General features: G+C 33.3%; 2 protein-coding genes across 2 annotated transcripts; one reads left to right on the plus strand and one right to left on the minus strand.

Moving 5' to 3' along the window:
• Positions 1-10,261: 10,261 nt before the first annotated feature.
• Positions 10,262-14,413, minus strand: BEL1 (POX (plant homeobox) family protein). The gene is made up of 4 exons (XM_079005684.1): positions 12,958-14,413; positions 12,177-12,559; positions 11,357-11,417; positions 10,262-11,093 (listed from the first exon to the last, which is right to left on the minus strand). The coding sequence occupies exons 1-4, from the start codon at positions 13,810-13,812 to the stop codon at positions 10,464-10,466; spliced, it is 1,929 nt and encodes a 642-aa protein (XP_078861810.1). The 5' UTR covers positions 13,813-14,413; the 3' UTR covers positions 10,262-10,463.
• A 7,406-nt stretch (positions 14,414-21,819) lies between these two features.
• On the plus strand, positions 21,820-23,547 carry LOC145059489 (uncharacterized). The gene is made up of 3 exons (XM_079007337.1): positions 21,820-22,290; positions 22,430-23,065; positions 23,110-23,547. Exons 1-3 carry the CDS (start codon positions 21,820-21,822, stop codon positions 23,545-23,547), a joined length of 1,545 nt encoding a protein of 514 aa, XP_078863463.1.
• The last annotated feature ends 406 nt before the right edge of the window (positions 23,548-23,953 follow it).

The raw sequence follows: 23,953 nt of genomic DNA on the forward strand, positions 1-23,953 counted from the left end.
AAATGTGGAAAGTTGTGATGTCTTGAATAAGACAAAGACCGACTAGGACCAATTTATGAAGTGTTTTGATAAAAGCTACACTAACTCTTGAATATTTGTTTGTCAAGAAATGATTATTGACAAAAGAATCTTATATGTCAAGGAGTCAGTGGGAGTCTTATTGGTCTTGAAAGGCTTCAAGAACAAATCAAATAGACCTTATCGATCATCACTAGCACACGAGTTGAGGTTTACAACCTATCGTGAAGACATTATTTTGTTTCTGTGCCAATCCAATCAAGTTAATTATGCATGTGAGTCCTATGAGTTCTCATTTGAATGCATAAAAGGCAAGGACCTTGATCAATGGAAAGTACATTGATAAGAAAATGTGAGCTGCTTAACTACTTGGAAGACAAGGTGGGCAGCTGTGCTACCATAAAGGCAAGAAATCGAGATCAAGAAAGTTCGGTCCATATGAGTTTGAATTTGTCGTAAACTTTGGTTTTAAAAAATTCACATGGATAGGAACACATACACCGTTTAAATCTAAGTGTCATAAGATTTCCTCCTTCATGAAAATGATTGTGAGGAAATGCTTTCACTAAGAAAGATTTTAAGAAGATAGTAATTGTAAAATTGCATTCTCGAATTTGATTATGGTTACGGTATCCCTTTCCATAATTTGAATTGTGAGGTTTGGCAATTAGTCTTAATTGTTTAGACACACATATGAACTATCGAAGGCAAAGGTGTATAAGTTCGAGAAACCTTGATAAAAGATTATCAAAGCACTAAGTATTAGAAACATGAACTTAATAAATTCAATAAGCATTGTTTTTCTTAAAGTTAAGATGTTTATGAATACATGTCGAAGCTAGTGGGAGCATAAATGTTATGTTTTATAATAATCATCATGATAGTGGGAGCATAAATGTTATGATTGTTTGATTATTAAGGCACGTATTGCAAGATGGAAATATTAATTATAGAAAACAAGAGTTATACCTTGCAAAGTAGTAAGGGTTATAAAGTTGTTTTGCTATAATTAAGGGAGAGAATATTATGCTTCATTTCAAATCTAAAGGTTTAGGTTGAGAAATGTTAATAAATTTAGTCAAAGGTACATAGTGTGTTCTTAAAATTTCGATTATGATTACGGCATTCCTCTTCACAATTCGAATTTTGAGAACATAGCAAATAAAACATTATGTGTCGTGTCCCATACGCTTCGAGTATAGGATCGATTGCAAATGCTTTCATGTTTGACCATTCTAAAATTTTCCAAATGTCTAGCGCATTTTGAAAGAAAAAGGACAAGAATTGGTTTTGGCTAAAATAATTAAACAACTATCAAAGGAAAATCCAAAGTTCGACGAGGATTGGTCGCTTGTGAGTAGTTGGAAGCATGGTATTGGATGGACCATATCGACTTTATTATGAATAGAAAAGATTCTATTAAGGATGAGTTGTCATATGGAAATTATGGAAATGTTTCAATATCGGATGGACCATATTGACATCATTACGAATAGATAAGATTCTATTAAGAATGAGTTATCATATGGAAAATATGGAAGCGTGTCCATATTAGGGAATTGAATATTGAAAATCTATGTCTAGATTGGAAACTTTTATGCGAAAGGATGTTCAAAGGAATGTACTTTGAGTGAGAGACATCATATCTAAGGAATTGTCTTGTAACAATCTCCGATAGAGGACTTTGTAATATCATTGGCAATAGTCTTTGTGACTTTGGTGCAGTGACATTACGAAAGGATCATTGCATAAAATGTTAGAAGCTAATATATTCTATAAGTAGTAAGAATTTGATATTCTTACACTTATGAAAAATGGATTTGGAGTTGTGAAATGAGAATGATTGGAAATGTGTTCAATGTGATCTATTTCACAAAGTAAGAACCATAGGTAAACATTGTGTGCATGCTAGGAGCATGGGACAAGTGTTGTAATTCAAGTAAGAAGTTGATTACCCGAAACGACAAATAATGAGTAATCGAGATGGTGATAAATAAAAGAAGTTTTATTTATGCTCAAAGGTTTGAGGCCATATGGGATTAGTATTATTCTTGTGTTTCACTTTGCATGTTTTGACTTCCAGAATAATTGAGTTTATTAAGAATAATCGAATTATTCGAACGGGCCACAGTCGTTCATATGTTGGAAGTAGGTATGAATGAAGACTGTCGTGAATTGGTGTGTGGATTGTCTAAAGAGCATTAGACATAAGCAAATGTCTGCTGCAACGTTCATGAGTGCTTATGAATACGAATTTGAGCATTGGATCAAACCCACGCTCACTTGGATCACTCCATGAATTGTATCACGAGTGATTGGTGAGACGATAACATCTTATATTCTTGAAACTGAGATGTGTGAGTTGTATCTTGCGAATCGGTTGCACATTGATAATATGTAAACGCACTAGTAACTTGGTGTTATAAAACATATTGTTGTGTGTGATTCGGTGCGTGAGTGCAAGCGAGCATTATATCAAAGTTTATCCGTTCCTTTTATCCAAGGTAGGATAAAAGAGATATCTTTGGGCCCCTCGATGGTTTAGTGATGACAAACGTAAATGCTCGGCCGGGCTAGGGCTAATTTGATTTGTTCAATTAGTCAGTCGTCATAAATCGGGAATCGAGATATAGTACAAGGAGAATGATTTGAAATCATGTCTCATATGATATCTAGAATGGAGGAATATATGATCCCTTATCTAAGGACACGCGTATTTGATAAGATCAGAGTTGACAGCGGCTTTGGAAAGCTACGATTGCAGATCGGGATCCGAAGTCATACGCAAAATAGCTGTTAGACTTATCCAAGTGGGAGACTGTTGGATTAGTGTCTAAGTCCATAACTATTTTGGTATGTACTTGACCCGATGGTGCATGGTCCTTTTGGGTTGCCTTCACCAAAGCAACTTGATTGGAGAAATAAACAGAGAGAGAGAGAGGTTATTATGATTTATTAATATGTTATAAGAATAATATATTAAAGGAGAAATCATATTTGTTTAATGAATATTGGTCAATAATTAATTAAGAATTAATTTTGTTATCTAGTGTAACTAATTAAACTAGAGGGGCTGAATTGTAATTATGTGATAGTTACAAAATAAGGTAAGGATTATCTTAAATATAGGGTGAACGAATTTAAGGAGATAATGCCTTAGAATTCGACTAGGATAAGGGTTTCTAAGACTTATCTTATGGTTGCTTGGTGGGAAAGCAACTAGATAAGGATAAGGACTAAAACCCTAATCTTTACACCTATATAAACCCCCTAAGGCTCATGAATTCGTCTAAGCCTTCCCAAGAAGTCCTAAGGACGAATTCCTACCTCTCTCCTCTCTCTTTATACCTTCTCCATTTGCTCTTGGTGTTTGTAAGCCATTAGAGGAGTGACACTTGTGACTCTAAGCATTCCAAAGTCAATTCAAGGAGGAATTGGGATTGTTATTGCTACATAACAATCAAGGTACTATCTTAAACCTAATTATATGTTAATATTGATTTCCATATGCTAGAATTAGGGTTTATAGTCTTGGATTCAAAGCATGTACAATAGAGAAACCTAGATCCAAGCATTAGGGTTTGTATGAGCACATAGGATGTCTTATGACCAAAACCCATCAGTAAGGTCTTGAAGAGGTTTCAAGATGCAAGATTCCAATAAAGGTTTTCTATTTATGCCACATGGCATCAAATGGAGTAAAACTAAATGTCCTAATTCTAATGATGAAAAGGAAAGAATGAGTCGAGTCGTATATGCTTCTGCTATAGGATCGATCATGTAAGCCATGACATGTACTCGACCTGACGTCTCAATTGCTCTGAGCATGGTGATTCGTTTTCAGGACAACCTAGGAAACAATCATTGGACAACAGTAAAGAACATTTTTAAAATACCTAAGAAGAACAAAGGACATGTTCTTGGTATATGGGGGCATAGATGAGTTGAGAGTTACAGGTTATAAAAATGCAAGTTTCCAAACTGATAGGGACAAATCATGTTCGCAGTCAGGATGGGTATCCTTTCTTAACGGAGGAGCGGTCACTTGGAAGATTTCCAAGCAGTTGATAGTGGTAGACTCTACGTGTGAGTAAGAGTATATAAAGGCTAGTGAAGCTGCAAAAGATACATGTTTGAAGAATTTCATTGATGATCTTGGTCTTGTTCCGAGCATCAGGGATCCTTTGGAAATCTTCTGTGACAATGAGGGTGCAGTCGCATTGACTATAAAACCCAAGGACCATGGTAACTTAAGGCGTATACTAAGGAAATTCCACTATGTAAGACATCAAATTGGGGATGGAGACATTATCGTGAATAGAGTATCGTCATATGAGAATCCATCTGATTCATTCACAAAGCCATTTTCAAGGATGAAGCATGATAGTCATACTAGATCTATAGGCATTAGATTTGCTGATGATATGGTGTAGTTGTTTGTTTTTTAGTTTGATAGCCTTCGAAACATTTGGTAGTATAGATTTGTAACTGAATTATTCTTTATTTTGTGGAGACTTAATAAAGTGCTAGTAAAACTATAATTTCTATTAATTTGTTACTATGTTTCACTTTTGCATGTTTGGAACCTGCTTCCTGAGTATTAATTTACTCAAACCTCCACAGTCGATCATACTCTTCGAAGTAAGTAGTGATTCAAGACTGTCATGAGTATTGGTAGATTGACCATACTGATTGGGCATAGTGATTGCGCCAACATTTATGAGTACTTAATGGATGTTTAAGTAGTGGAATCAACCACACTTAGAGATTACTTCATGGATATGGTCACGAGTAATTCTAAGATGATAATACCTTTTGTTCGTCAAACCAAGATACATATCGGGTTTTGCTCTACGAATCTGTTATGTATTAGTGTACTCCAACGATATCCGTAACTGGTAGTTATAACGGGTATATCCATGTGTGACATTACGAAATAGACAAAACATTGGAGTTAAAGTTTATTCGTCCCTTCTGCCTTAACAGGAGAAGCGATATCTATATGCCCCTCAATGATTTGGTGTTGACATCATAAATACCTGGTCGGGTCTTGAATGAAATTAATGTGTTTAATTTAGTAATCAAATGCAGTCACTAAAGGTCTTTATCAGGAAACATAATCTTGAATTGACATTGACTATTATCCATGTCTTGAATTCATACATATATCATGAGGATGAAGGAATATATTGTGAATGCTATAAATAATATATATTTTTTGGATTCACCGCGTGAGTTAGATTCACAGTGTGAATCTACACAGATTTACACTGTGATTCTGATAAAAAAACAATTTTTTTTTTATCAAATTTAATATCATTAGAAAAAAGATAAAAAGTTATGAATTTTTATATTTTTAGTTTCTTTTTTTATTTATTAAAAATTAGCTCTAAAAGTTAAACAAAAATTAGTTCCATGGTTTCATGTTTAAAAATACTTTTCTATTGAACCTCACTGTGTGTGTCTATATATATATATATATATATATATATATATATATATATATATATATATATATATATATATATATATATATATATATATAGGGGTGAGATCGGTTGACAACTCATAGTTTCCCGAGAACTAAAGGTGGAGCGTTAGATCAAAATTAACTCATTAAGGGCATTATCATCATCTTACCGATCTTATTTAATGTTTAATTTAAAACTACATTTTTTTTCCAAAAGAACTGCAATTTTTTTCTAAAAAAAACTGTTTCTTTTTTTCCAAAAAAACTGGAATTTTTTCAAAAAACTGCACATTAAAAAAGAAAAAAAACTGCAACTTTTTTCATAAAAAAACTGCATTTTTTTATAAAGTAAATATTTAAAATTCAGTAAATAAAAAAAAACTACTATAGTTTAAAAAATACTCTAACTTTTTTAACAAAAAAAAAAATCAACATTTTAGGTACATATATGCATATTTTTTCAAATGCATATATGCATATTTCTTATACTAGAATATTTGTAAAGAAATCATAAGAAGACTAATTTTATTTACTAATCTATAAAACACAATACAATAAGTATTTTATTCGATATAAAAAAAATATAAAAACAAAAAAATGTTAAAAATTTCAAAGGGTTTTCATGTCTTCGTGTCAATATTTCCATATTTTCTTCAATTTATCATTTTTCAACTCTTTATTATTCACCATAATTTTTTCCAAATCTACAAGAAAATTAAAAAGAAATTGATTGATGCAAAACACTCACAAAAATACATATGTGATTTACATGTGAATCACATGTAATTCATATGTGAATTACATTTGATTTACATGTGAATCACATACAATTCATATGTGAATTACATGTGATTTACATGTGAATCACATGAAATTCATATGTGAATTAGATGTGAATCACATGCAATTCATATGTGATTTACTTGTGAATTACATATGAATTACATGTGATTCATTTATGAATTACATGTGATTCATTTGTGAATTACATGTGAATCGTATGTGAATTGCATGTGATTTACATGTGAATCAAATATGATTCGTGTGCGATTCACATGTGAATCACATGTGATTTATATGTGTATCGCATATGATTTATATGTGAATCGCATATGATTTACTTGTGAATCACATGTGATTTACTTGTGAATGAAGAATAAGAAATGAAATGAGCATCAATTAAATGAACCTGTCCTTTGCAAAGGGAGCAACCATGTAACCTATTGGTTGCACAATGAGCATAACATGTCAATGGATTTGATTTTGCTTGTAGTTCTTTTAGTTTCAACTCTTCACCGTCTTCTAGCATAGCATATCGACTTGGTTCTTCACTTTTCTCTTCATTCAGAGAAATTTCATCTATTGGTTGTTATTTCTTGGTTCATCTTTTTTTATTATACTTCTACTTTTAGATTTCATGTTATTTAATATTTAAAAGCAATCAACAAAGAAGCTTACCACTTGAGGTTTATAAAACTTTGCAACTCTTCTTCAATAAAAGTCATCCATCGACTTTATATAACCATATCGTTGATACCAAGACTGGATAATAGTAACATGAAGCTTAGACAAAAATTTATCTTCCCTACATGTGATTGTGATGTGACTCAAATTAATGAGTTTCAAAATCAAGAATCTGACAGAAAATAAAATCAAACATTTCTGATTTACCTAAAGATGTTTTGAAGTGCACATATACTTGACCCAGTTGTTGAAATAGAAAACTGAGGGTAAAGAGGCAACACCACAAGCCTCGTAATCCCATGCCTCTTAATCTGTGATGGATAAAAAAAAGAAACATCATTATTAACAATCTCAATTGATGACCACTTTATGGTAATCTTTAATTTATTATTATTATTATTATTATTATTATTATTATTATTATTATTATTATTTTGTGTTGGAATTCAAATGCCCAGTTGATGGTAAACCACTTATTTTCCACTTATTCTCCAAAATGTGTCTTCAAATGAGTAATTACAATGAAAAAAGATGATTAAATGATAATAAGTTAACTACACGTTGGGCAGTTTCTCCTGTGAAAGGATGACAGTAACGCATTGCAATGTAGACATTAGCAGGTAATTTCTTAGCTTCAAGTTCTGAATTTAGAGCAGCAGCCTACAACAAACAACTATAATCATAAACAACAACATACTTGTAGCCCACATATTTAATACTGGCCTTTTCTTCCATGACTTGCTCCAATGTGGAAAGAGCAATAGTCTCAGCTTCTTTTAGTGTCAAATCCTGTAAATATCGAAATCAGCAAATCCAACATTTGGGTGAATATATGGAATTGGATATATTAAAATAAAATGAAAACTATATAAAACCTTGCTATATTGCTCCTGAAGAGAACTATCATCACCTTCAGACCCTGACCCAATAGCTTTCCCATTACATTGCCAAAATGTGCCTGATGGATCTTTATAGTATCTGCATATAATATAACAGTTTCATAAAAGCTAAATTATACTTTTATAAATAACATCTATCACTTATAATGAAACCCTAAAAAATACGTTTGCACAAACAACAAAATCGAGGTTATTTACTTACTTTATTGACACCATCATTCCCTTCTAACATCAGGTAGTACTTCAATGCGGTTTCATGGTGCTTTACAGTCATTAATGAGTCTATAACTTCAATAATTAACAAAGGCATGACTAAATTTCAGAATAATTGCAATACTAACAACCTAAAATTGTAAGATATGAAGCATATACAAGTTATATGAGAATCAAACGCTATGGATTCGACAAATTTTACAGAACCAGATTATAATATAGCTTCTAACGCATGGATCTCCAATAGACTTAGGATTCAATTTCCTTACACCGATCGGGATTCAAAGGAAGTACAACATTTCATAATTGATCAGGCGAAACTAATAACATAAACTGCACATCATACACACAATTGAATGGCATCCATGTTTGTACATAAGGATATTCATATATAAACTTACACTGAAGAATTGTGGTTGAATTTGGAGGTTTTCAACCCTGAGAGTTTCACGCTTGGCAGAGCATGAGAAGTCGTTGTTGCGTCCATGGTCATTGTCAACACATGTTGGAGGGTTTGTGATATAGAAGCTTTGATCGTTGGAGGATTTCAGATTTCATGTCAAATGATGATTATCAAAGATAAAAGTTGGATCGATTGTGGATCCATAGATGTCAATGAAGAGTCTGAGTGATGATTCGACACAATTAGTAGACGAGGCGATGACGGGAGGAAGGAAGGAATGGTGGCTGATATTTCATGAATCGCGATCTCGACGGCCATTGTAAGCGGTGGTCATGAATCACGGTCTTGAAGGACGCTGTAGGCGGCGATCATCGACAAAGATACATTGGTGGTTGGAGGCTAAACCATGAGAGAGAGAGAGAGTGTGTGTGTGTGTGTGTGTGTGTGTGAGGGAGTGGGAGAGAGAATGAGGTATTTTTCTCCAGATCTGTGATTTGGATAATATTAAATTATTTTTTTGTTTCCTATAATACCCTTTCCCTTTTAAGTTAAGATACCCCCGCCCCATTAAGTTTCTATTTATTTACAAAAATGTCATAAATGATCTTGGTCATTTGTTTTTTTGATCTGACGTTCAACATTTAGCTTTCGAATTCTCGGGAAACTATGAGTTCTCAAATGATCCTTGCTATATATATATATATATATATATATATATATATATATATATATATATATATATATATATATATATATATATATATATATATATATATATATATATATATATATATATATATTAGGCAATTGGATATTGTTATTGTTTTATGGTAAAAAGTTTTAAGTTCGTTATCATGCAAATATATGTCTACCAAAATGGTATATGCGTATTATATCATATGAGAACTGGGGTGTTCTTGTTACGTTTATTGGAGATCGAAAACACTCTGCTTTCCAATCGATGACGTATTGTCCGTCCCCATTTCTGTTTATGGGTCGTGTTCACGTATTTACTTGAAAAGACGAGATATAGGAATGTCATATCTAGCTAGGAATTTGTCTATAATATTTCCATGCACGCTTGCTTTAAATTTTATATCTAAAAAAACGATTAATAAATGCACGTTTTCCTTCATTTGATGAATGAAAAGCGAACAAGAAAACACATTAAATGAGAAAAATATCGGTTGTCTTTTATATGGAAAAAACGATCACTAATAGGGACCACGATGATAAACTAATGACGACAATGTAATATGAAATGCAATACAAAATGTCCAGTCCTAAGGTTTGAAAATTGAATCCCTAACAGATTTTTCTTGCTCAATTTAATAAACTAAATAAATCCAAAAAATCGAATTTTGTTTTATATTAATTGTACACATATGCACCTAAGAAATTGGAACTCCTTTGATGTAAACTACAACCATAAAAGCCTTGATCAGTTAGCTTGTGCTTTCATATGATTTGACCCGTGTTTAAGTCTTGCGAACAAAACAAGAAAAAAGGAAAGCAAAAAAAAAAATATCTGATTCTATTTATTAATATGTTGGAAAAATATATATGATATTTAATTTCTCATTCTATTAATTCATGTCATTCCTTGTGAAATTGAAACAAATGTTGCTCAAAATTTATTAAATAAAAAAGGTAGGTGTGTCATAAAAAAGAATATCATGATGCCCAGAGAAGAAGGAAGTTAATACTCATGCAATAAATCAACGGAAGATTTCCCATGAATGAGTTTTCCATTCTAACATATACTAAAGTAAAATGACTAAAATGCCCATGATATTGAACCAAGACGAAAAGCTTCAGAAGCGATACTAGCCATTGAAGAATTCTAAATTTGACTGTAAATCTAAAGCTAATTGAAATATCCTTATAATAAAGCTAGAAGGAGCCTAGAATTGAAAATTATAAACCCCGTGTTTTCTTTTCAATTTAAATATTTATATATGACTAGAACTATTTTAATAAATAATGTTCTCAAATCTTAACCAGCCAAATCATGAAGAAGTTGTGCTCCCATCAAATTCCTGTAAGGCAAATGCTGTCCTTGATCACCTTCCAAAAGAGAAGAATACTGAACTTCTGTTTGACAATCTTCAATATGATCACGATGGTAAAATAGAGAACCTTGAGAAGTAGGTGAGAAAGCTAAACTCACTCCAGCACCACCACCACCACCACCACCACCACGATCACCATCACCTCCGGCATCAGTACCATCATGTTGTTGCAACCCTAAAGTCAAAGAAACCCCTCCACCACTGCCACCACCACCTCCACCAATGTTCTGATGACTGTTGTAGGACGAAAAGTCAAGCTCCACCGCACCAAATGAATTTGTCACCCTAGGAAAAGAGTGGTGAAACTCATGATCTATGGTTTTTGGTCGTTGGTGATCCATCTTTTCAGGGTGGTTGATGATGGAAGAAAGACACTCGGAATCTATTCTAACAAGCTCATCAGCAGTCGGTTTTTGGTCCGTTTGTGGGTTTTGATTAAACCCATCTGAGGTTCCTTCAATGGTTTCTTGATTTGTTCTTGTTTCTTCCATGTACATCTCCTCTACCATGGGCTTCCACAGCCTCACTCGTGCATTAATAAACCAATTTGATACCTACACATGAAAAATTAAAAGTTATGAGCAAAGGCTTTAGCTGGTTCTAGCTAGTTTGTGGTGCTACCATATATGCATGCATTACGCTTTATGTTTGATATATAATTAAATAATATTACACTTATTAGTGTAGTATTGCCATCAATGATTATCATTTAGACTACAGGTTTTATCCAATGAAAAGTTTAAAATATATAACATTAATTATTGTCAATTATAGTTGTATATATAATAATAAGAAATCGATATATATGTGGACATACCTGACTTCTAGAGAGACCGGTTTGTCGTGCAAGAATGTGTTTATCTACATCATTAGGATACCTGAAATGTTTACATGAAATTAGAATTATATAGAAAGGTATTGCAAGAAATTTAACATATTGAAGCGAAAGCATCCCCGATGCATGGTTGAATGAGATGGAACTATGTGGAATTCCGAATGCTAAACAAAACCATAAGAGCTACGAAGTTGACATTTGTTGACATTCAGTGGAATGAAAGTTCAAAAAAAACTATTTTTTTTAGTTTAACTTTTTGAATTTTTTAGAGCTCGAACATACTGTAAAAATTAAATAAAAGTTTTGTATAAAAAATATAATACGTATATGATAATATATTCAAATTTATAGAGTTTAATTTAATATAAATACCCTTAATTACTATATATTGTTTTATTTTTCACCGGAATACTCGAAAAATAACATAAAAAGATTGTGTGGATCATGAGGGTTGATGAAGATGCATATGAGTACATGAATTCATGGGACCTATACGAAAGTTGTAATAGGAATCAAATCCACAAAAAAATATAATAGGAAGGTCCCAAAAGAAAAGATAAAATTAAATAATTTATGGTGGGGAGAGATAATATATATGACAAAATAAATATTGGAATCAAAATGAGGTAGATGAAAACAACAAAAATACCAAATTGTCTTTCCAAAACTTATGATTGAGGGCAAAATCATATTTCTTTAGCACTTTCGTACGATTTCTATAAAAAAAATAATAATAATAATAAACGAATTGTGCTACATGAAAATAGGTATTTTGAAGGATTAATTTATAGTAATTGCTTACGGATGAAGAAAATGCTCAAATAGCCACGCACGAAGAACAGAAACAGATCGCTCAGGCAATCCTCGTTGAGGCCTCCACGGATGGCTATCCATCATGGTCATTTGTTGAAAAGCTCTTTGTTGCCTTAGGGTTTGATCAAGAACCCTAAGTCTTGGAGTCTCACCTCTACTCGACCCAGGGGCAGAAACGTCTTTTTCTCCCATTGCCATCTTCATCGTCTTGATCTGACTCACAATCCCATCTCTCAAACACCTAAAATGCCTTGACATTGCCTTTGAAGCCAAGGATGAGTAAACCTTTGCAGCACCATTACCAGCCACTGCTTCAAATGATGATACAACGGCTTTCATTTGATCACAGTAATGCTTGTATCTTCTATCAACCTAATTTAATGAATAAAAACAAAATAAAGATCAGATATTTTTCATTAATTAATATTAAAAATAAACAAGGTGAGGAATAATTAATATATAAAATCAGTGAACAAGAATGGAGGTTTCTTGAATTAAATGAAGCATCCAACTTGTCATCATATGAACATTTGTGGGAAGGTTCTCAGTCACTTAAATGGTTCAAGATCAATTTCTTTTATTAAAAGACATCAAATTCTTCAACTAAAAAAGGGAATCTTTAATTTTTGAAAAAGAAAAGAAAATAAGAAAGAAAGATACTTTACAACAATATAATCGAAACAATTTCGAAGTATATTTAAAGCATGAAATTTATAATCTAAATATGTAACAGTAAATTTGAAAAAAATAAAAATCGGAAGAAATTATACCTCTTCTAGCATTTGGAGAAGCTTCGTTTTTCTTTTTTGCAATTCCATAAGTTCAATAGAAGATAAAGATTTGGTTTTTGAAGAACTAGCATTATTCAAGTTATCATGTGTATCTTGCCACTGATTTGATGTTGTGTCTACACCCTTCGCTTTTGGTGAATGATCGCTTTGCTTTGATCCAAGATTACAGAACTCGTTGAGAAGCTCTTGTGCTGCAACCAAGTATCTCGAAGCTCTTAAGTTGTACTGTGCACTTTGATAGTGGTTATAGTGAGAACCGCCGCCACCACCACCATCAATATCACCATCGCCGCCACTACTGTTAATCATGTTTCCAGGTCTTCCCAAAAACCCATCTTGAGTCATCATGTCTTGATGATGTTGGTCATGATCCATACTCATGGATTTTCCAAAATACCCCTGGTGGTGATGATGTTCATAATGATGTTCTTGTGGTCTTACAAGCTCAAATGGTTGTATTCCTATGGTGGGAGGGTTAGCTGAAGAGAGAGAAAGAGAGAGACCTTGACTTGGCCTTTCATTCGGTGCACAAGGAAACACACATCTTTGCAGAGACGACTCATCAAAATGATAGAAATCTGAATCAGTGATCGGTTTGGAAGAAGGAGGAGAAGAAGGGTCTTTCCAGAACATCGGTGAGTTGTGACTCACCGAGTTGTGTGACTCGTAGTTGAAGATCTCTAAAGGGCTTGTTTCAAAGGTAGTTGTAGCATTACGGTTACTACATGAATTCACATGATGATGATGATCATCATCAGAGTAACAATTGTAATTATCTGTAGAGTCGTCGACCATAGTATTACTCACTCTGATGATCTTCTCTTCTTCAGCCATTTCAGTTCATACGTGATAATGATGAAGATGTGATGATTATGGTGAAACTTAAAAAAAAAAAAAAAAAAGAGTATTAAAAAGTCTATCTTGTCTCGATCTTTATGAAGTTCTTCCTTTTGCAACCACAAAATAACTCATCGAGATCTAAAAAGAACTTATCTTTCTGATGAAAAACATGTGCGAATTGAACAAGAACAAAAAGCAAATTTATAAGCTTCACTTTTATGCCAAGCAAAAGTACGGAAAAAAAAGTTCTAGAGAGAGAAAGCTTGATTAAAAATGGTGGTTTTGGCGATGGGCAGTGGCGATGGTCGAGAAAACAGAACAGCAACTGTCAGAAAGGCGGTGCCATAAAACCAGCCCTAGGAAAGGGGAAGCTTGGGTATATATATGTGATGAGATAACCCTTTAGCTCTATTGATGATGATGATGATGACGACTTTCATGGTTTGTTCTTGTTCATCATTTTACAAATATGCATATATGTTCTCCCTTTCTACAACGGCCTGGGGGTCAATGCACACCGATATAAATACATCCAAAATAGACTTCTAGAAAATCAAGTCTTCATCCTATTTATTCATTATAACCCCTAGTAAGAAAATGATTAAAGAAAGAACACCCAACATTTTTATCGTATCAAAAGTAGCTATGCTTTCTTGTAGGGTTTTTCTAACTATACCATACAATTTAGAGAAATTTGTAAAAATAGTCCTTAAGCTTACACCATATTGGTTTTTATGGATTAATTTCATTTCTTTTGTTAAAAACATCCTTCTAGCAAAAGTTTATTATATTTGTAGCCTCTGTCCAAAATAAAACGATTATTATGGTTTTATATCATTCTTTAATTTTATTATGAGAAATAACATATCTTCTTACATTTTATTCATATTTATCTACCTATTCATTAGATTAATACATATTTCAAATTCAAAAGAAGAAATTAAAAAAATAAAATTAATTATATTTGCATATCATAATCTTATATGAGTAGAAGGATAAATAAAAAAAAATGATATTTAATTTTTCAATTGTTACTACATAAGAAATGGCCCAAGCCACCAACCTACCCATATTCCTCATCCTCCTAGAAAAACAGTGGGTAAAATTATATAACGAGGTTTATGAGACTTTGCCGACTTATTTTTCTGTCAGTCAACAAAGGCATATTTCCGACATAGTTGTTTATGCAAATACCGACATAACTCATTTTTAAAACTTTCCAAAATTTTACGAACCACTAATTTTACCAAGGGAATCTTGTAACACCCGCTTTTTAGATTGGATTAGTGTAGGGCATAAAGAAATCAAATACATGGTTTTTGAGAAAAATCATGTGTCACGACGTGACCATAGGGAGGTCATGACGTAACGTGTCAAAGATAAGAACGCATATTCGGAAGCATGTCACGACGTGACATGAGTATGGTCATGACATGACAAGGTCTGAAGCCCAAGACCATGATCTTTTTAGGGTTTTCTCTGTATTTAATCATTTAATCTCGGATTTAGGGTTCCATTTCCACCCTTCATCACCCTTTAGAAGCTTGAAGCAAACCTTAATATCCTCCTCTTCATGTGTGAGCTTATTCTTGGTGTTTTGGTGCTCTTGGAAGAAAAAAGAAGGCCTTGTGGTTTAAAGAATCTCTTGGCAAGCTTGGAGTTTGTATTGGAGCCATTTCTTGACCATTGTAAGTGTTCAAGATCAAATCTTTATTTTGTTAGCTTCTAGATGTAGGCTACGCCCCCCTTTTTTCATGTTGTGGAAGTTTAGATGGAAGGATTCTATAAAGTTGGCAAATTTATGGTTCCTTGAGGTCCCTTGAGGGTTGTGTTTGTTGGATCCGGAGTTTGGCTAAGTTTTGAAGACATTCATATTATTGTGATTCCATGTCTTCATCATTTTGACATAATATCAGATCAAGACAAGCATTGGACATGCATGTCTAAAAATCATCGATTTTAGAATGTTTATGGAGTAAGAATGTCCTTTAGAGAGTTCACTACAAGAAAAATGTGTTTTTGCTACGGAAGGAATCCGTTGCGAAAAGCTGAATTTCTGTTGCAAAAGATGAATAGCGACGGAATTTGCAACGACCTATTTCCATCCCTAAAAACGTCGTAGCGAGGGTTTGCAACGGAAAAGATAATTTCATCACAAATATGACAACGGAATGAAATTCGTGGTAGGTGGTATTCCGTCGTGTATTCCGTAGTAGGATTCCATCGCACAATCCGTGGTAGTTATTCCATCACAAATTATGTGGTGGTGATTCCCTAGAAAATTCTGTTGTGGTGATTCCCTAATAAATTATGTGGTGGTGATTCCCTAGCAAATTATGTGTGGGTGATTCCCTAGCGAATTCCATGGTGGTCATTCCCTAGCAAATTCCATGGTGATGAATCCATAGCAAATTTTATGGTGGTGATAACCTAGTAAATTCCGTGGTGGTCATTCCCTAGTAAATTCCATGATGGTCATTCCCTAGTAAATTTTGTGTTGTTGATTCTATAGCAAATTTCGTCGTGCTGAATCCCTAGCAAATTCTGTTTGATGATTTCCTAGCAAATTTCGTGGTCATGAATCTTTAGCAAATTTCATTTGATTACTTCCTAGCAAATTTTGTGGTTATGAATCCCTAGCAATTTTAGTGTTGTATATTATATATCAGATTCCATATGGACCAATGGATAATTGATTTATAAATTATATCCAAATAATTTTGAAGTAATATATGAAAAACAAAAAAAACAAAAAAATCATAACCATCATATCATAAAATAATAAAATAATTATTTATTACATGGAAAAAAGAAAGTTGCTACTCTAAAATACATAAACTGCAATAAACATATATTAACCTACTACTCTTGTTGTTTTGTAAAATCATTAATAAGATTCACTGTCATTTGAAGTTGTTTTTCAAGATGCCCGACCCTTGCTTTGTTTTCCTCTTGTTGGGTGTTCATCATTTCTTTAAGCTCTTCGTTTTGCTGTTTTTGTTTAGCAACAAGCTCCCTCATTTCTTCTATTTCATCATTTTTTTTCCGAAATGTAAGATACATCCGTTTTACCATTCTTATTGGGAACCGCCTTTGCAAAAGAGTCTAATCTATAAAGTCTTCTTTTTTTATCATGACCACCAACAAAAGCATAAAATAGTTTGTCCTCCTCAAATTCAACACCTTCAGTTTCCAACTCTTCCCGTTTTTCTGTATAGGCCGCCTACAAAAGAAAAATATTATAAGTTAAAAGATATCAAATTTAGGAATGATATTATGGAGTAGCTACAATATAAAAGTTTAAACTGAAATGAATATTACATGTATTTCTCTATCTTTTTCATTTGTGAAAGTGACTCCATCGTGATTCTTTGTATGTGTATACACGAACAATTCACTATGGGGTGGCTCATGTCCTAATTTCCTCTTCTGCATAAATACCATATAAAATGTCAAATATACAGATAAACATATACAAACATTGATACGATGTACCATTTAAAAAATTACCAAATCAGAAGCTATCTTCAAATGACTTGCGGGTCCAGCATTATGTGTAGGTTCTGCTACTCCATTAGCCACACCGTTACACCTGTTTTTCTTGTTCTGCTCAGATTTTAGCTTGTATTCTTCTATACTCCATTTTAATTTCCAGGAGTTCCATACTTCCTATAGAATATGAGCTGGTTTAAAGCCATGTTTGTTTCTTTTGGGTTCCTCATGTTGAAGAGATATTGACCATAACTTTCTGCTGCTTTCCTTGCCTAAGCTTGCCTCACCACCGAGTCTATTGTTTCATCCCAACAAAAAATTTTCTACACATTAACAATATAAATATAAGTTTAAGTGTAAATGTTTACCAAACAACAATTTATCACATATAGTTAATTACCTGAAACTCCTCCCAATATAATTCGTGCATTTCTTTACTTACTTTTGCCCAAGCATACTCTTCTAGATCTACTCTTTGTTTAAAGGACTGACTAATAAAGTGTGCACAAAGGCCTGGTGGCATTAGCCTGCAAGTAATCATCTGATGTGTTATGTTATGAATTGATATGTACGTGTAAACCAAAAGTTTATACATAGAAAAATTTGTAATTAAGATTTGAGTGGTAACTCACGTTTTTTTTCAAACATGAACAGTTAAACGTCCATCTGGTCCACAATCTTTAGAGGAATTGTTTTCACCTTCTACACTTTACACTACAGATCCATTCATGGTTGGTTATGTTGGTGATGGGGTAGATTCTGGGATAGGTGTTGTTGATGGGGTATATTATGGGGTAGGTGTTGGGATAGATGTATATGTTGAGGATGTGGTAGTTCCTTTACTTAAGGAGGGTGTGGTAGTTACTGTAGTTGTGGAGGATGGTAGTGTAGATGCAGGTTTTGAGATTATGATAGTAGATATAGGTGTTGATGATGTGGTAGTGGGTGTCGGTGTTGAGGATGGTTTAGATGATGTAGGTGATGAAGTTTTGGTTATTGATGTAAGTGTTGAGGATTGTATTGTTCCAGTTTCTGAAGTTTAAGATGTTTTTTTCTAAGGAGGGTTTGGATGTTATAAGTGATGCCGAAGAAGTGGTAGTCATGGGTGATGTTAATGATATAGGTTTAAGGGTTTTGTTGGTAGATGTTATAGGTGCTTTGGATGTGGTTGTTGGTATTGGGAAGTCGATTTCTTCATCTTGTAACTGTCTGTTTAATTACGAATTTTGCAGCTGAAATCCTGTTGCGTTTCATAACTTGTGATGCAATGAATTTAGTTGGCTTCACACCGGATGCTCCTTTTGCTTTCGAGGTCGACATCTTTCTGGCTTAAAAATTAACAAAAAACTATAGTCAATACCAATGTATTAAATATGATAAACTACTGATGACAAGAGAGACACAAACAATAAAAATAAATTATATATGAAGGCATGATTTTGCATTCAAAGTATTGAATACAATCAAAACCAATTTACTTGTAATTTAAGATGATAATATACATGAAGATGATCAGAGAACAAAAAACGATCGATCATCACGATAACAGTAAACTAAATAAAAATAAATTTTAGATGAGTGACAAACTATATCGCCAAATTCAGTGCACAAACGTATAATGAACAAAGATTTCGATCAATTAGCCGCCGGAGATGATGATCACAAAAAATTTAAACCCTATTTCTAATCAGTAAACTTACCCTAATATGCAACATAAATGTGTGTAGGTTTGAGGGAAAGGAATTGTGAAATATTTTGAACATCGGCTAATAAAAAATTCGAACTGTGTAATTACCGCTAAATATTTAGTAATTCAAATTTATTAAAGTAGTTACAGATTGATAGATAAGGTATATACATATAAATAACGTCAAGAAAGAACATAGACTAACGATGTGTTTAGAGTATAATTTTAATTTAAAATTATATACGAGGACTAAACATTAATAAACTATACATCTTTATGCTTTTATGTTTAAACCAAATTTTATATACAAAAGACATATGGGTCATGTCAATATATATGGTAGTGGCTTATGGTGTCCATGGTATACCCATGGATGACATATGGGTCATTGGTCAACATGGTAATGGCTTATGGTGCTTATAGATGAAATATGGGTCATTGGTCAACATGGTAGTGGCTTATGGTATCCATGGATGACATATGGATGATTGGTCAACATGGTAGTGGCTTATGGTGGTCATGGTTGACATATGGGTCATTGGTCAACATGGTAGTGGCTTATGGTGTATATTGATGACATATGGGCCATTGGTCAACATGGTAATGGCTTACGGTGTCCATGGATGACATATAGGCCATTGGTCAGCATGGTAATGGCTTATGGTGTCCATGGATGACATATAGGTCATTGGTAAACATGGTAGTGGCTTATGGTGTATATGGATGACATATGGGCCATTGGTCAACATGGTAATGGCTTATGGTGTCCATGGATGACATATGGGCCATTGGTCAACATGGTAATGGCTTATGGTGTACATGGATGACATATGGGCCATTGGTCAACATAGCAGCGGCTTATGGTGTCCACGGATGACATATGGGTCATTGGTCAACATGGTAATGGTTATGCTGTCCATGGATGACATATAGGCCATTGGTCAACATGGTAGTGGCTTACGGTGTCCATGGATGACATATGGGCCATTGCTCAACAAGGTAATGGCTTATGGTGTCCATGGATGACATATGGGTTGTCACACTTATCGAAAAAATAGTAACTACGGTTGGAGGAACTTCACCAATCCATGCTTTTATGTGCCATTTAGTGTACGTATGATGTGCATTACTCATATTATACTTATATACATATTTAATTTAGTGTTTAATAGATTACTTTTGTTGATTTGTGAATTAGAGTTTCAAACTATTTACAGATTCTGTAACATCAGACGCAATATATAAAATCATAGATACAAATCGATTAAGGTTTCGTCCATTAAGTATTCGACAATATGAAGTCATAAGCAAATGCAGAAAGTTGAATAACCCACACATACTCTTCAACGATGGAATTGTACTCTTTTTTTAAGCAATCGGATAATTGCTAATTCAATTAGTTTTCTATATTTGTATTTTTTAAAATTGTATGATTACTTATTGTATGTCAGGCAAAGTATTTTATGATAAGGGAAGAAATAGCAGGGAAACAATTGCTTCAAGATGCAGCCGATCGGGGGCAATTGGATGCAATCTTCGTTCTGGGAATGATGTTGATGGCCGAAGGCATTGAAAGGAAGCAAGAAGCTCTGAGTCATGTTAAATAATGCCTACGTTAATACTAGAAGAAGTTGGAATCTAAGGCGTACGTGTAACAAGGTTCAAAATCACTTAGTAAAGAGATCAAAGCAGATAAAACTCCATGGCTTACATAGAAGTTGTGCAAAGCATCCTTCTATGAGCAGTTATGAAACAGCTTTTATGTATCAGTACAGTTGGTTGTTGAATTGTGAAATATGTTTGTGGGATGCATGTTTTGTTAAGTTTGCTATGATGTTTGACATTAGTTTGGAGTGTGTGTGTGTGTGTATATATATATATATATATATATATATATATGATTGTTGTTTGATTCACACAATTAGTGATGCATATTGTATGTTTATTTTGGTGTAATGGGAATATATATTTATAACTTTATATATATATATATATATATATATATATATATATATATATATATATATATATATGTTACTTTTGATATGTATGTTATTTTTGTCTTTTTCATTTTACTAACCAAAATTTTATTGTGACCTAGTTGGATAGATTTTAAGGGCCCTTTGGTCTATTTGCAATCTCTAAAGTGAAGGCCCATTTTTGCTATGAAAATAAAAAAAAAGTGTTTAATCAAGTCGTTATTAAGGAAAAAAATTTATATATATAGATTTTATATTTTAAGTAGATCTATATCTATATTTATTATGAATGTTATTTAAATTTATAATTACTCGTATACTACATGGATTTTAACCTGGTATTGAATAATATTGACCCAATAATACGACCTAGTATCCATCCAACACATTGAAATCAAGGGTTGTCGAAGGTACCCTAATCGATATACACTTTGTTTGAATATGTTTTCTACAAGTGTCGATCTCAATTAAAGCATTCTACTAATATTCTATTCCTTTATCCAATAATAAAAGTTATTCAACCATTTAAATTAGAAAACTTTGAAGATTTGTTCAGCATTCGGTCATTAGCTTTGTGGAACGACTCGTTCTTAAGGTACCTTTGCGATGTTTGTATGATAACTATATATTCACTTCAAATGTCATATATGAATTCAAATCAACATTAATGAACATACAATTAATATTGTGTTATTTAAATTTATACTTTACAGATTTAAGACAATGAACAATCCATGTAGAAAATGGATGTATGAATGAAAAGATAGTAGTAGTTGTATATCGGTTGTTTTCGTACAAGGAGTGAAAAAATTTATAGATTTTGCTACCAGTCAACATAGGTTCATGGATGAAGATAAAATCAAATGCCCATGCATAAAATTTTGTAACATACCATATACAGAAGTTGATACTGTTAAGCATCATTTGTACAAGTTTGGTTTTGTTAAGGAATATTGGTGTTGGGATAAACATGGAAAAACATCAATTGATGATGACAATACATTTTTATGGGTGGATGATTCAGACACAAATTTTAGTGAATGTGCATGTTCTTATAAAAAAATGGTCATAGATGCAATGGCTCCTAATTTAAATAATAGTGATCCTGAAGAGGATCCAAATGCACTAGATAAAAAATTCTTTGATATGCTAGATGCAGCCGATAAAGAATTGTGGCCTGGATGTAAAAAAGTGACACAACTGTCTGTTGTAGCTAGACTATTGAAAATAAAATTAGAGTATCGCATACCTGAACAAAGTTATGACGCTATCTGCCAGTTGATAAATGATGTGTTACCGGAGGAGAATAATATGGTAGGTAGTTTATACGAGAGCAAAAAGTTTATACAAGCACTAGGTTTGCCTATGGAGATGATTGACTACTGCAGGTCTGGATGTATGATATATTGGAGGCAAGATAAAGATCATTATCGGTGCAAATTATGTAATGCAGATAGGTACAAACGGTCATTTGGCCAGATGTTCTCGCATATCATTCAAGAAAATGCATTACTTTCCTTTGACTCCAAGGTTGAAGAGACTATATGCTTCACAAGCCATAACGACTTCCATGCGATGGTACTCCGAGAATCATGGACATGATGCTGGAGTAATGTGTCATCCATCCGATTCAGAAGCTTGGAAGCACTTTGACAAAAGTCATCCTTCATTTGCAGCAGAAGTACGTAATGTAAGATTAGGCCTAAATACAGATGGGTTTGCACCACATGGAGCATTTAGAAAACAATATTCATCTTGGCCTATTATTATAACACCTTATAACTTGCCAACTTCTATATGCTTGAAAGAGCCTTACATGTGTTTGACCGCACTTGTGCTAGGACCGTCAAACCCTAAGCATAAAATAGATGTATTTTTGCAACCAGTTGTTGCAGAGTTGGAGCAATTATGGGAAGAAGGTGTAGTAGCATATGATATATCTTTAAAACAAAATTTCCATCTAATAGCAGCTTTGATGTGGACAATAAGCGATTTTCCAGCATATGCAATGTTGTTCGGATGGTCTACAATAGGTAAGCTAGCATGTCCTTATTGTGGGAAACATACACAAGCTTTCAGACTAAAGATGGTAATAAGATGTCATGGTTTGACTGCCATAGAATATTTCTACAGGTAAATCACCCATATAGAAAGGATAAAAATAAGTTCAAGAAGAATCGTGAAGTAATAGAAGGTCCTCCTCCAAGTAAGAATGGTGAACAAACTTTAAGGGAGATTGAACAATTAGGTTTGGTAAAAGTGATTGAACTAAATGTTGATGATGTAAACAAAAGATGTGGCGATCATGGTTGGAAAAAGAAAAGCATATTTGGGGATTTACCATATTGGAAAGCAAACCTAATTAGACATAATTTTGATGTTATGCATATTGTGAAAAATGTATTTGAACACTTTTTATACACTGTAATGGATGTCAAAGGGAAGACGAAGGACAATGTAGCAGCCAGAAGAGATCTGAAGCTCTATTATAGGAAGAGAAAAGGATTCGAAGATAATGAAAGAGCATACTACACTCTGGACAAGAATCAAAAGAAAGTCATATGCCAATAGGTGGAGAACTTGTGTTTCCCCGATGGTTATGTTTCTAATTTGGGGAGGTGTGTTGATTTAACAGGGTGTAGAGTGTTCGGGATGAAAAGCCACGATTGTTATGTTTTTATGCAAAGACTGATGTCAATTGCATTTTGTGAGATGTTACCAAAACAAGTGTGGGAAGCATTAACAGAGTTGAGTATTTTCTTCAAAACATTAACAACAACATCAATCACAACAAAAGACATGGAAAGGATTGACACCGAGATCCCAATAATACTATGTAAACTAGAGACCATATTTGTCCCTGGTATGTTTAATTCCATGGAACATTTACCAGTACATTTTCCATATGAAGTGAAGATAGTCGGTCCTGTCCAATATCGATGGATGTATCCATTTGAAAGGTTTGTATGGTACATCA

This window comes from Lactuca serriola, chromosome 6, assembly GCF_051521515.1.
Source record: "Lactuca serriola cultivar US96UC23 chromosome 6, Lser_US96UC23_V15, whole genome shotgun sequence".
NCBI classification, from domain to species: Eukaryota; Viridiplantae; Streptophyta; class Magnoliopsida; order Asterales; family Asteraceae; genus Lactuca; species Lactuca serriola.